At 33.1% G+C, this 14,714-nt stretch overlaps 1 protein-coding gene across 2 annotated transcripts in view; it reads right to left on the bottom strand.

Annotated features, from left to right (window-relative positions):
• The window catches only part of LOC148273139 (serine/threonine-protein phosphatase alpha-2 isoform), an 88,224-nt gene that overhangs the window by 19,447 nt on the left and 54,063 nt on the right, over nt 1–14,714 (bottom strand). For both annotated transcript variants that reach the window (XR_015824682.1, XM_088239079.1), the window contains exon 4: nt 8,453–8,541. Coding sequence is in view for 1 of the 2 variants with exons in the window: in XM_088239079.1 (XP_088095205.1) it covers nt 8,453–8,541 (89 nt within the window). In the remaining variant the exon portion in view is untranslated. The remainder of the gene's footprint in view (nt 1–8,452; nt 8,542–14,714) is intronic.

The raw sequence follows: 14,714 nt of genomic DNA, 5'->3' as shown, positions 1-14,714 counted from the left end.
TAAAAAAAAAAGATAAAAACCTCTGCACACATAGAAGGTTGATATTAATGGTAAACAGAGGGATATTTTAGGAAGGCAATTGTAAATTATATGTCGAGTGAATTTGTATCGAGTGTTAACGAATTTCCCCTATAAACAAGCTTCCGCCTCAAAGCGACCTGAAAAGTTAGAGCAAAGTTTGGTCGGTATATAAATAGAAGCAAATTTCAACAGTCGCTTCGATATTGATTCACGTTTATACTCGGTGGTGCAAGACTCGTAGACGCTAAGTTATACTTCGATGGTGGCATCACGAACATTAAAGGGCCGTTTACATGTGGACAATACAATAAATTCGGCAATATTGTCTTGTCCCAGCTCGATCAACAGCTTTAACCGCAGAGGACAGAGTGCTGGAACAAGAGGAAAATTCGGAAGCAGTTCACACGTGAGCGCTGCGAAAATCAATACACGACGGCGTTTGTTACGAGCGAATTCACGAAAAATTTTTATATTTTGCAACAAAATATATTGGAATTGTCAAAGGACGAACTAGATAATGAAAATGTTTTTCTGCCATTTCCGGCAGAATTTTTTTGGGAGCGACACGTTCACGCCAAACAAATCGCTTTTGTCACAAGGCCTCTTCCATACGTGTTCACGCGGGGACAATGTAGCCGTCTGCTCGGTGGCGATGTCTCGGGACATTTTTTGTCCTACGAATTGCTGTTTACACGTAGACAATGGTTGAGTCCAGTGACAAAAAAATACTGTATTGTCTACGTGCAAACGGCCTTTAAGACATTGACAGTATAGAGTTTCGACCACTCCTATATCCTACTTTTATCGTAGAAAATTTTAACATAAAAACGATATTTTTGCAACTTTACATAACAATTTACTAGGTACTAGATACTTTTGGGTGATGCGAATATTTAAATTTTCGTTGTCAAATTTTGGAACGAAAATATTTAAAACTGCACAGAAGAAAGGTCACTAGGTGTCAACCAATAATGCACTTATCAGCGTATTCTTAATTGTTAAAACACCACTCGATAATCCCTTACGAGTCGCATATCATATCTACAAATATTGCGTTACCATCAGCAATTCTAAAAAAAAAAAACAAATACACATTCAAACATTCGTGTGAGACAGATAACATAGATACATAATTATTAAATAAATAAATAATTGCTGTGTAATTCGTTAGTGTGTTTTTTTCATGTCAAAATTGTGAAACGTGTACTTAAAAACAAATATAATTTTATACTTTTAATGAATTGGATTGAATTAACGATTAAAATATCAGATCTGTTTTCGCTGTCGACTGGAAAAAGCATTTTCGCTTCACAGACGATGGCATTTTACCGCATGGGGTCCGCCTCTGATCACGACGAAGGCCCGTTTGAAAATAAAAACTACCCACGGATTGAAATGCGATTGCTGAGTTTATTTAATTTTACGCCGCTCCAAATCACGGATATACTTTTAGTTTTAAATTATTTAAAGATTTTGACAGTGAGTAGCGACAAGTTTTTCGACCCCGTGTACAGTCTATACGAAATGTACGTGACTCGAGAAAAAGACTAGAATATCCGAGTATCAGCAAGAGAGGTACCAAAATTAGCATTGGAAAATGTATTATACGAAATGTGTATTAATAATATTCACATTTAATCATAAATATTCTAATAATCTATTTTGAGTCTGACAAACGGTACATAATTCAAGTCGAAAGACAAAGCCAGGATGTTTCAATAAGAAACTTAAGCCCCACGGAAAATTGGAAACAAAAAATGTTTTCTTGCGCGCGGTAAAAGTTAGAACATTAAATTAAACAGCAAAGTTTCTTGCAAATGTAAGAACAAAATATTTAAAAAAACCAACTACTTCGAACGACGTCACTAGTTCATGTGAATCAATCAATGATAAGAGTTGTGGAAGATTTCCGGTTCACTTACCGTCAACGGACCAATCGGCAGAACTGACCGAGAAGAAACGGAAGAGAACTTGACACGTCAAAAGCGGAGTAATTTCAGAAATACAAAACTTTAAAAAATAGCGCTGATAATACGATACATAAAAAATGTTAATAAAATATTTGGCTTAGTTTAATCTATTAAGAAAGCCTTATCAAAAATAATAAGATTTATCTGGATTATGTGTAGTCTGCCTAACTAGGTACCTGTACATTGCAAATTTTAACCAGATAAGTTATGATTTTCACAACACACGAAAATTATACCGTCAAGAAAAAAACGATCACAAGAGTAAAAACGTATGTACAATTTCGGAACCTGATAAAAGTAGTAAATAATATCAATATGTATAACATTATTTGTCGTATATACTAGTACCTTTACAAATCGTATCGACATGAGTCTAACGTGATATCACGATATTGGTTATCTGCCACCGATAAAGTCTGCGAGCTTCGCATTCGGCGATAGTCTGATCGTCGCGTAAGCGTAGTCGTCGGCGTCGCGTCGCTTAAATGAAGGGACGCACGCTACTATACATTTTGGTGCAGCACTGAGTAGAAAAAATGAGGTAGTTATTTGTTCCATGAAAAAGCCGAAACAAGTAGAATCAAATTGAGTCAGCCTTCCGATGACAATTTGATGCTTAAGTCTAGCTTTAGTCAAATTGTGACATTCGTTACATATTGTGTAAATTTTACATAGAGTGGCAATATGTTGTTTTAAATACGGCATTGCCGAATAATCGACACGGGCAGAAAAATTATCCGAACGGATGACTCGACTCAATTTTACTCTACCTATGCTATATATAATCATCACCATCATCATTTTACCTTATCCGCACCGAATGATGCATATTGCACCCCATTGGTGCACCAATCACAGCAACATATCTCGATTGTTTTTAGGGAAATATTACGTACTACGAATACCGATAAAAATATATTTAGAATAATTAATTGAATTTTCAAAATCAATATGGATATTGTGGAGAAATGTTTTCAGATATAATGATAATAATAATCTTTATTAGGCATTTTAAGAAAGAAAAAAAACACATTGACACATAAAAAATAATATTAATACAATTTGTACATTAAAAAAATATTATATAAAGGTGTTCTTTAAACCCTGTCACATCCAAAACCACGATGGTCAGTATGTGCAAGAAGACATATTAGCATATTTTTAAAAAATATTTAGAACTAAGTAAAATTTAAAAATAAAATATTTAAACAAACAAATGGTTTCTTACTTCTGCAGGGGAGAAGTGAGGGGACCGCGGCGCAGTGTAAGACTTCCCCCTTTCTCCTCCTCGTTTCACCCCTGCAGAAGTAAGCAACCATTTGCTTTTTTTTGATATTTAAAAAAAATAAATTATTCGTTCTAAAAAAATATTTTAATGTGCCAATATGTCTTCTCGCTCATACTGATCATCGTGGTTTCGGATGTGACGGGGTTCAAATGACACCCTGCATAATCATACGACATACTCGTATCTTTTGTCAATTTGAAGCACCGAAGCGTGCGACGAACGTCGAGTGGAAGGCCCTTTTCACACATGCCACGCCAATCCCCCCGGCCCGGTAATTTTTCCGAGTACACCCCACAAAATCTGACACATTATGTATGCGTTTGTAGAATGTACCCGGTAAAATTACCGGGCCGGGTGGATTGGCGTGGCAATTGTGAAAAGGGCCGAACTGCGTAGCTTTTCTTTGATATCTTGTATCCAACGGTCTTCTTTGGGTGGGCCTGTCCTTTGCACTTTTACGTACGGATAAAGGCGAAAATTTCAAATGAATGTTACGAGAGAGCCAAATATATCTCTCCAAGATCAATATTTCTCTTACATGGTCTGGTCTAGATCAGGAAACCATTTGGTACTGTTGACAAATGAATATAATGAATACTGCCATTCGCAGGAGTCGACCATTGACGTCAGAAGCTACTGTGAGCCGAATAACTCCCCACTCCGCAATCCCCCTTTGATACGGCGAGTCACGCGGACAGTGCCAATAGGGTTTCAAGTTTTAACAATCAAATTACGAAACCAAATGTGACTTGTATGGTCCGGTATGAGTTAAAACACAATACGCGAAATATCAATTAGCTAGAAGCGACGAGGATATAAATACAAATACAGAGTATGCTTAATTCTTACACAGTTGGATGGAAGACTACGCCAATTTGACTTGTAAATATTAGCACAATACTGCCGTAACTGTCTTTATCTCTTGTGTGGCTGTGATGTCACACTAGTTGACATACGACACAAGACTTGATATATCTCTCTTATTTTTTAAAATTATGAACTCATGTTTTTGTAATCATCAAATGATCATTTTCACACCGGATTTAAAAATTAAATTTTGTATACCTATGCTGGATGTTAGTACAAAAATATTTATCCTCGGTACGCGAAGAATTAATGTCCGCTAATTCAGCAACATATCTGTATAAGAGAGAGCACGAAGATAGAACTCATAACAAGGAAGACAGAGACGCTGTTCTATGGCGGGTGTTGTGTAAAACAGATTCAGTCTTCAGTCGGTTGATGGGGGACGCACGTGCGTAGTATGAGCGGCGTATTTATGATTATTTTCATAATTAAGGAAAAGGAATTATTAAACAGTATTTTTTTCTCAAATGTCTGAACTTTAGAATATTCCGTCTTTTACTAGTGGTAACATGATGTTACATCACCGCGCGCAAAGGGATTATTTACCACTGTCTTTAAGAGTTATATTCCGGCTTATGTCTTGGAAATATTGTAATATTCTACATTAAAAAAATAAAAAAAATCTAACAGACCTAAGCACGCAAGATGTGTAAATATGTACCTTTTTTAGCTAACCAAACAAAAAACGGACTAGTAATTTTAATATTTTATTCCTAAACACTGGTATACACTTTATTGAACTGAAAAATTAAATTAATAAGTATGCATTCGAATATTAAATTTAACTCTCTTTAATATAAGTTAGACTTTACTTCTTTCAATTCTACACAAAAAAAAAGCGTATTATTTTTCTGCTTCTAAGTCACCATTCCAACGTTTACTGTAGATGTACTAAATAGGGAAATATCACATACTACGAATACCGATAAAAATATATTAAATGGATTAAGAATAATTAATTGTATTTTCAAAATCAATATGGATATTGTGGAGAAATATATTCAAACATGAATGTAAAAAAAAAAATATCAATAAAAATACGTTCGTAGAAAAACGCGACGTGTTTTGTCCTTGGTTGCTGTGACGTCAAGATTCGTGATATTGTTCTACACGAATTTCAACAGCCGCGAACAAATAAACATGAATCGTGACGTATTAGGGGCGTGGCCAATAGAATTACCGTTTTTGCGGGAAAAATTACAAATTTAAAAGTATTTTTTAACCGGACAGTATTTCATGGACCTTAATTACTTTAAAAATGTAAAAAAAGTAATATTTCCCTTTTATATAAAAATTATTTAAAACTAAACATACCTCGCGAAATTAGAATTTTTACACGCAACAAAACAGTCCCAGAATAATATCTAAGTTGGGATAAAAACAACTGTGTAAGTTTTTAAGACGGGATACCTAAATAAACAGAACGAAATTAAACAAGAACAAATTACATAACAGAGGGTAACAACCCCAAACCGAGAGGCGGAAACATTTGCATGCCGTGGTAAAATGATTATGTATAAAGTATGTAGTCGAATTACTATTGTGTGATAAACTTTTGCGGTGAAAAGTAACTTTGTAAAACTGCTGTAGATTAAAGTCTTAAGTTTTAATGACTAAACCTGGTTAGTGATGTAAATAACAAGAGTTAGACAATATCACCAACGCAATGTCAAAATTTATTAGCCAGTTATGGGCCGCGATCACAAACGCTATCTTCATCGGTGTCTATCGAGGCGATAAAAAGTAAAATCGATATTTACGTACGAAAATGTGTACATAAATATCGATATACATATAAATACAGAAATTATCTTCGGTAACCGGTAATTGAACATGTTTAGAAAAAAAATAATTGTATACATATTCTATTTTTCATACAGCTAATAAAATTTTACTTTGTACATAAAAGTCAACTTCCCATTGTAATACGAGTCGTGGACTGATGCGAATTTTAAAAAACGAGGTTCGCTCCCCGCCACGATTATTTACAACCAAATAAAGTGGAACTAGGAAGTGACGCGGAATTGGGTTGGAATACTAATCGCGTATGGTTAAAATAAATAAAAAGCGCATCGCAACGACACGCAATGAAAAACAGATCAATAGTAAAGTCAACAAATTAATTACGCCTTAACGGAAAGATTATCAATATTACGCCTCAAGTGGCCTCCAGTGAAACCGATAAATACTTTTCAGAAAAACATATTTACACTTTCTCCCTTACGCGTGGCAAATTAAAAATACGTTTTTTTTCTCTGATATTTGCATGTGTAATTCGTGGTTGATGGAGGTTAATCGCAACTAATCGACGGAAGAGAGGGACACAAAAATTTACAACCCAACACAAATTAACGGGGTCATAACTGGAAGCTCTATCGTCTCCAATTCAACCTTAATTCCAAGAAAAACTTCCTTTCTAGCGGGGTAGTTTCAGACTGGAATAAATTGCCGAGTCTAATTGAGCGTATTTATGCAGAAAGCAGTCAGCCATAGAAAAGTGAAACTGAGATAAATGCACCTTTGTGAAAAGAGTGAATAATCAAATATATATAACATCTGGAATGTTTTTAACTTTAACAAATGATAAACAATGAACAAATTAGTTTTTTTTTATTTTTCTTACATGAATCTGACTATGTATCTGACCAGTTTTAATCATTTTAAAAGTTTGGTAAGATCTTTCTAGTGCTGTGGGTGTTTTCTGCAAATTGAGAAATGCCGTTTTTGTGATCGACACCATTTTCAGAAGGTGATCAACAAAGTTTTAAGAACATAGAATTAACCTTACTGCGCCCGATAACACCAATACCGCAATTTTTCAAAATTGTGAACTGGCTGCTTTCTGCATAACTACATTCAATTGTCTATTCCATTTCGGTCAGCCAGTTCAAAAACCGTCTGGATGCTTATTTGAAGGAAAAAGAACTTGGACAAAAAGCAGTACACGAGATATGAACGCATTAGCAAAGGCTGCCTGCCTATAACGAATAATAATAATAAATTATCAACATTAATTTTATGATTAAATTAGTTTTTTTTTCCAAATAAATGAAAAATTATAGCAACAAATTATAATATTATGTAGCTTCACTACAAACTAGGTCCACATCGAATTTATTTGGTCGATTTTCCTAAAGAATCTAAACCTCGCTTTGGTGTGAGAGAATCGCATAGAACTTTGGGTTTAGTGCCAAAACCCATCAATCCAGACAGAAAGAGACGTAAAGTTACATTCGTCGATGCGAGTCTCAAGTAATATACAAAATTCACAAGTGTTATTGAGTTCATTTCGTACCTAAATAACAAATCAGGATAATATTGATCGACTTAAATTAATTCATACGTATGATATCATACTTAAATTTTTTGCATTTTACATATTTGTATGTGAAGGAATTCAACAAAAAAAAATTACAAAGTAAAGAAATACATATTTTGTACCAAAAGTATAACGCAGGTTCAGGTGCCAGTTAAGTGACAATGAAATATTGCAGTATAAAACCACAATTTAAAAACCTTGCAAGGAATCGAACCAGGGACCTCAAGTATGGTAGGCGAGCGTACCAACCACATACTATATTATCTATCTTCACTCGATTTTCCTTCACACAATTTTTACCCGAGAGCCTCATCGAATTGAAAACATTACATTGGTTCTATATCGTAGGGTTTCTGGAACAAGTTGGCAACCATAAATTATCGAAAAATCTAATTGTTTCATAACTGGCATCAAATCATGTTTTTTTTTAATAAATATATTTCGCATTTTATAAATTCAAAAAAATATATTCAAAAACAATTTTATAATAGCAGTTTTATTTGAGTTGTTGATTTGGGATGAGATTTTAAATTCAGAAGTGAGGGTACTACTTGCAAACCCGGCAAAATCTAAAAAAAGTGAGATATTAATTGAAACTTATTCAGAATACATTTTTTACAATAATCATATTATTGTCAGTTAAAAATACGGCTTTATTTGTAAGAACTCGACTCTTCAATCATCGGGTTTGTTGCAAACATGGCAACCTCTACTCGAGTATTGCAAAGTTGGAATTTATAAAATTAATTTTATTATTTGACATAATCATTCTTATGTCATCACTGTTTACGAATAAAATATTAAATGATTATAATAAAAATTGAAGTTTTAAATAAAGTTGAAGTTAAGAATTGTATCAGTTTTTTGTGAACCCGAAGATATTACACATACAACTGTATTGTTCATATATTGTCATCATACATTTAATAAATTGTATTTTGCTATGAATGTAAAAGGGGGGATAATTTCAACTAAAATTGCACTTACCAATTGCAGCTACCGGTAAACAGTTAAAGCAGTCTGTGAATGTTTTCCACAATTTGATGTTATACCGCCGTTTGCACTCATCGTAGAAGCTAAAACAAGAAGAAAACAAGAGTTATATTGGTTATTCCACTGGCATTGCACTGGGAGATTCACTCACTCCATTCTGGCGTACTATTGCCGATCCACTCTGCCAGAGGGAGTTTTAGTACGGTGTGATATGGGAATAGAAGTGATTCTTGAATGTATACGTTTGGGGAACACTTTGAGGGAGCGTTTCACCCCTAAAGAATTGCAGAGATAAACGGGGTACTAAGAATTACGATAGTTCAACAAAATTGCAAGAAAAAATCACAACTGACGCAAAAAAGGTTAAACTTATTCCATTGTTGGAGAAAAAAAAAATTATACTTGAAAAAATTACAATAAACAGTTAATGACAAAAAAAAAAAAAAAAAACAGAAAATAAAGTTTATTAAAAATGGTTCAGTAATTATATACCTGAAAGTCATATTATTTACGTAATTAAAAAAAAAAAAACTCTTTTGAAAAGTATCACTTTTACAAAAATATAGTAAAACATAATTATCTTAAACTATACATACTTTATTATATCACTCGTCCTAAAAGAGAAAGTTTCTCGTGCGAGTATTAATTGATTTGGAATTCAATAATAAAATACATACACTGATATCATAATCAATTGCTATGCGAAATGCACGATTGGGTGGCGCAAAGTATTACATTTTCACTGTTTAATAAAAATAATCCATGAAAACATTTTTATTAAATCAATCGCTTTTTGCCTCAAACAGCGAATTCGGTTGTGAATATGAATACGCGTGGGTGATTTATAACGCCGAGAAGTAAATGGACGCTTAACAGACAAGGAGACGAGAAAGAAAGCTCCCATTTGTTTTCGATAAAGGCATACTATAGTAAAACTCTAGTTTCTTTCGAAATAATACAGCCGCTTATTGGAATTTGGAATCACATTAAAAACTTACTTAAACATGTCCAGCAAACTTAATTTTACAATTAAATTAAAATTAAAATCGTCTCCTTCATTTATTTCCAGGGCCCGTGTTACAATGGTCAATTTAAAAGTAAAATTAAGTTTTCTGTATGAAAAATAGAATATGCTTACAATTTTTTTTCTAAACAATTTTCAGTTACCGACGAAGATACTTTCATTTTTCATACAAATATAGATTTTCGTACCTAATATAGTTTTAATTTTATAGACCGAATATGACTCTGTTAACTTCCTATTGTCATTGCCCTTATGATAACGATCTGGATTTTAGTCAATCCGGATGACTGGAGTTCGGATAAATGGAATTCTACTGTAATTACTTGGATAGCAAAAAAATGCGTTAAAAAAAACAACTTTACATGTGCAATATTGAGCGTGTTTTTTTCACAAAGAGAAAAGGAATTTAGGATTCTTACTGAGTAAGTCTGGGACACAGAATTGTAATAAGTAGATGTCGAGACATGTTGTAAGGCGGGGTGATAGGTTGCCAGAAATGTATAAGATTCAAGGGTAATCTTGTATAAAATCACACTTCTCTAGAATTGCAGTGTCTGGTATCAAAAGCAATTTGAATCTTACTGACGTGATTGAGCCCATTACGAGAATCAACATCCCTACAAGCCAATTAAACAGTTAGGAAAATATAATACTTGTTTTCCTCTACATTTTTTGTTTTATGTGAGGGATGGTACCACGAAATTAAGACGATTTTTAATACGGGGGTTGGTTATCGGTCGTTTTAACGCAGCGTTCTTGGTTTGCCGAATAACGGAATTGATGATACTACATCGAATTTAAACATACTTTAAAAATTGGTTAACAGTTATTTACAAATAGGTATTGGGTATTGGTATTAAAGCGTAAAATTGACTAAAATTACATGACAATGTTAACAAAAACGTAAAAAAAAGGATTCCTAAAGATATGGCTATTTTCACACCGCAGTAAAAACCCACCCACCCCGGTAAAATAACATAGCGTGGATTGACTTATTTCGTAAAATAACTCATTTTTAAAATTATTTTATTTATTAACCGGTAGGTAAATGTACGAACCGGTACACCACGAAGCCGACTAATCTTGAATTAATTTTCTTAAGAATTTTTTTTGCCTGCGAACAGAAACTAAAATGAAAAAAGGGAAATAATAAGTATCAAATTTTACTGGGCCGAGTGGATTGGCACGATGAATGAAATATACACTTTACTTCGTATTATAACGTTATTTTTTGAATCTCCTGGCAATCACAATTATTATTACAATTCACCAATACCTAGACTACACCGGCTAGGTAACGAATATGGTGAAGTTGATATATTTTGTCTGTCTTTATATAAATATAGGTTAAGTATTCAAAAGGTTATAAGTTAATTTGTGTAAAATTTCTTAACATTTTTCTTTATTTACTATTTTTTTTTCTCATGTATCTCTATAATAATGTATAAACTTATATGTATGTATATGTATGCGTGTATGTTTTCATATGTAAATTTTTTAAATATTTTTCTATGTACCATATATCTATGTTGGTACATTTCCTGATTTTTACTTATTATTGTATCTTTTAGCTTTTCTTATGTTATCTTTAATTTTAACTAAATTTACATACTCATGTTTCACTGCTGCACTTAAATGTAATTTCTAAAATATGTAAAAGCCCATAGGGCGTGTAAATTAATAAATAAATAAATATTTATTATCTCATGTTCCTAAAAACCATTGTCGTATTTTCGGTATATTAAACAGTTGTCGATAATTTATGTAAGATTGCCATGTGGTAAATTAAGAAAACCTGTCAGACTGACGCGAGTGACATATAATATATCACTCCATAATGAATGCCAAAACGTCATAAACCAAACCTTACGTAGATAAAACACGCACAACAGACTATACCTGTACGTTTCGTAGTTAAAAAGGCTGAAGCGTAATCGTATTGCTCATAAGTTAGTGATGTGTAATCAAATCGATAAGAAATATAGTCCTCCGATAATATGTGTAATACGTAATGCGGTTGCTACTTGTGTCTTGGTCGTTTGAACAAAAAATATTGGAAAAATAATCAGCAATTAGGGCTGCAAGTGAAAAAATCAATAAGGGAAATTAGTCACATTAGGCCTATGTAATTAAGAAATAACTATGGATAGAAAAAATGCAGGATTATAAATGTTCAAACATGGTAAAATGGTAAATGGTACACGCAGAGTGTAAAGTGGTCACTTAAATCAGTCAATGGCAGGTCATAAGCCCTGTAAATGTCTAGACTTTTATATTTCCTACTCTTGATGGTGAAAATGTTCTTCATCTCTGTTGTCATGTACTAAACTCGAATAGATAATACATCTTTATTTAATTAATGGAAAAATAACAACGTTTCCAGGAAAACAGTAAAAAAAAATAGCCATATTGTGATTTTCTTTTGTAGTAGTAATTCGACATAAAAAATGTTTTCTTACGCGCGGTAAAAAATAGAGCATTAAATTGTACGGCAAAGTTTCTTGAAAATGTATGAAAAAAATAATAAGATAAAAAAACTAACTACTTTGAATGACGTCACTAGTTCATATGAATCAACCAATGGTAAGAGAGTTGTGAAAGATTTCCGGTTAACGGTAAGCCAACGGACCAGTTGGCAGAACTGACCGAGAAAAGGCGGAAGAGAACTTGATACGTCACACGCGAAGTAGTTTGAAGACTACAAATCTTTAAAAAAATTATAACGGCACATAAAAATTAAAATGATAATTTTAGGTTTGTAACTCCTCCATTCGGCTTGCATTAAGTTATCATATAAAACACAGTAAAAATCCACCGGGCAGGACAAAATAACGTAGTGTGTATTGAGCTTTTTAGTATAACATTTTGTATTTAATGTCGGATAAACGCACTAACCAGTACACCATGAGGCCGACTAAACTCCACTCAATTTCCATTTGCAATATTTTTACCCGCGAGTAGAAATTAAATAAATAAACAAAAAAAATATAATAAGTATTCCGCCCACCCTAATTTTACTGTGCCGTGTGGATTTGATCGATACGTGTGAAATGGGCCTATCGAGACTCGAGTTCCTGTTCCACAGAACTTAGCAATTATGCTTGTCATGAGGAATTATCTTCTCTCTTGGATGGGCTTAACAGTTCACACGAATACTTTCTAAGGTCAAGGGCCACAGGAAAAGTTTATTTTATGAAGATCTTGGTACTAACGTAATTATGTTTTTTTTAAAATTCGTTTGACGAAGTTCATTTGACCTGAAATTACTTATGACATTATGATAATCTTAGGTAGCCATTGTCATTAACGTTTTGAAAATGAAAAAGGCAAGCAAGCTTTATTTGAATCGGGTGGGTGACATTGCTGGTTTTATACAAAATTTTATATTATTTATTTAATTAACATAAACGGCAAATCTGCATTTTACAATTTATAATACTAACATATTTGGCTTAATATTTATTTTTTTAAGCATAAATTTCCCTTTAGCAGAGATTTGTAAAAAAAATTAAACCTAAAAATTATACAAGATTTATATTGAAAAAAATAACCTAAATTATAATTATACAGCATATTCAGTAGAAAGATTAAATAATACATTGTACATAAAATTAAAATAATGTCTTTAGTTTAGATGTTTGGCAAGTATTTTATATATGTATTTTATTTGTCATTGGGTAACTTAGTTGCCTAGTAAAATAAATAAATAATTTAATACACGATTACGTAATGCAATCAAAGAAAAAATGAACTAAAAAAAATAAGCATATTTTGATAGACTTTCATGATAAAGAGTCGTGTCGTTTTTAATCTACCAAATGGTTTTTCTCCCGCAAGACAGATCGTTATTGTGAAAATACTCGAGTGAAAATCGTGATGTTTTCCCCTTTCTCGATACTAACGCTTCAAGTTAAATTGCTTATTACCTCTTACGACATTAGAGCAAACAAAAAATGTATTACGATGGAAGAAAGGCACCGAGCGGTTAGGGAAACAGTGAACTTTAAGGTCAACAATGTGAGAAGAGCGCGGCACAAAGGAGCCTTTCTTTTCGCAGAAAATATCGACGAAGCATTCTACGCGAACGTTACATAATATCGTAAAATTGCAATTTAATATTTTTAAAACGTCAATGTGGTTGGTGCGTTTTAAAGTACATTTTTTTTTTTTACATTTTTTGCACCACAACAGGCCTGATTACAGTGGTGAATTACATCACAGAGCACCCAGGCTTGAGAAAAATCACGTTTTTTAATTTTTGTGTTCTCACCGGGAATCAAACCCGGAACCTTCCGTGCGTGAGTCAAGCGTCTTGACCACTACACCACGGAGGCCGCCATTTATGCTTGTTGAAGTCCCGGGTTTGATTCCTGGCTTAGTCGACGTGAAATACCATTTTACACTGCATTATTTAATGCGGAACTTCAGCCCTACGGAAAATTAGATACAATAACTGTTTTCTTGTGCGCGGTAAAACTTGGAGCATCAAATTGTACGACAAAGTACGAAAATAAATAAATATTTCAAAAAAACTAACTACGTCACTAGTCCTTATGAATCTACCAATACCAATGATAAGAGAGTTATGTAAGATTTCTGGTATGCTCACCGTCAACGGACCAATGGGCAGACCTGATCGAGAATAAGCAGAAGAGAACCTCTGACCTCACGCGCGGATTTATTTCAGAAATACAAAAGTTTAAAAAATCATAGCGCTGATAATACGATACAATACAAATTAGATTCCTTAAAATGTTAGCAAGTAAAACCAACTTAATAACTTGTCAAAATGACTACGAAAATCTTTTCCCGATGTGTAAAGTTTTGACGGTACAGAATATGATATACTATCGCCTGGTAACAGAGGACTTCATGGATTTCTATAAAACGCCAATATCACATAAGCATGAAACGCGCCAAAAAGCGAGAGGAAACTTCATAGAAAGAAGAGCCATAAATGCGTATGGAGAGAGGACCAGGGCGTATATACTCCCTCGCATAGTAAAGAGACTCCCGGACGAAATAAAAAATAGTGATATGAATAAAAACAAAGTAGAATTGGTTTTAAAAATCTTTTTCTTAAATTCTAAGTTTAGTCTATAAAAAAAAAAACAATATAAAAAAATGGGGAAACCAAACAATTTAAAACAGTGTCAAAAAAAGTGTTTGTTTATTATTTTTTATATATTTCGTTTTCAAAAAAGACTTGATTAACTTGTATTTAATTTTTTT

The sequence above is a fragment of the Micrasema longulum genome, unplaced genomic scaffold (genome assembly GCF_059751315.1).
Source record: "Micrasema longulum isolate JH-2025_06_02 unplaced genomic scaffold, ASM5975131v1 h1tg002063l, whole genome shotgun sequence".
Lineage (NCBI taxonomy): Eukaryota > Metazoa > Arthropoda > Insecta > Trichoptera > Brachycentridae > Micrasema > Micrasema longulum.
This window is presented reverse-complemented; position numbering and strand designations above follow the sequence as displayed.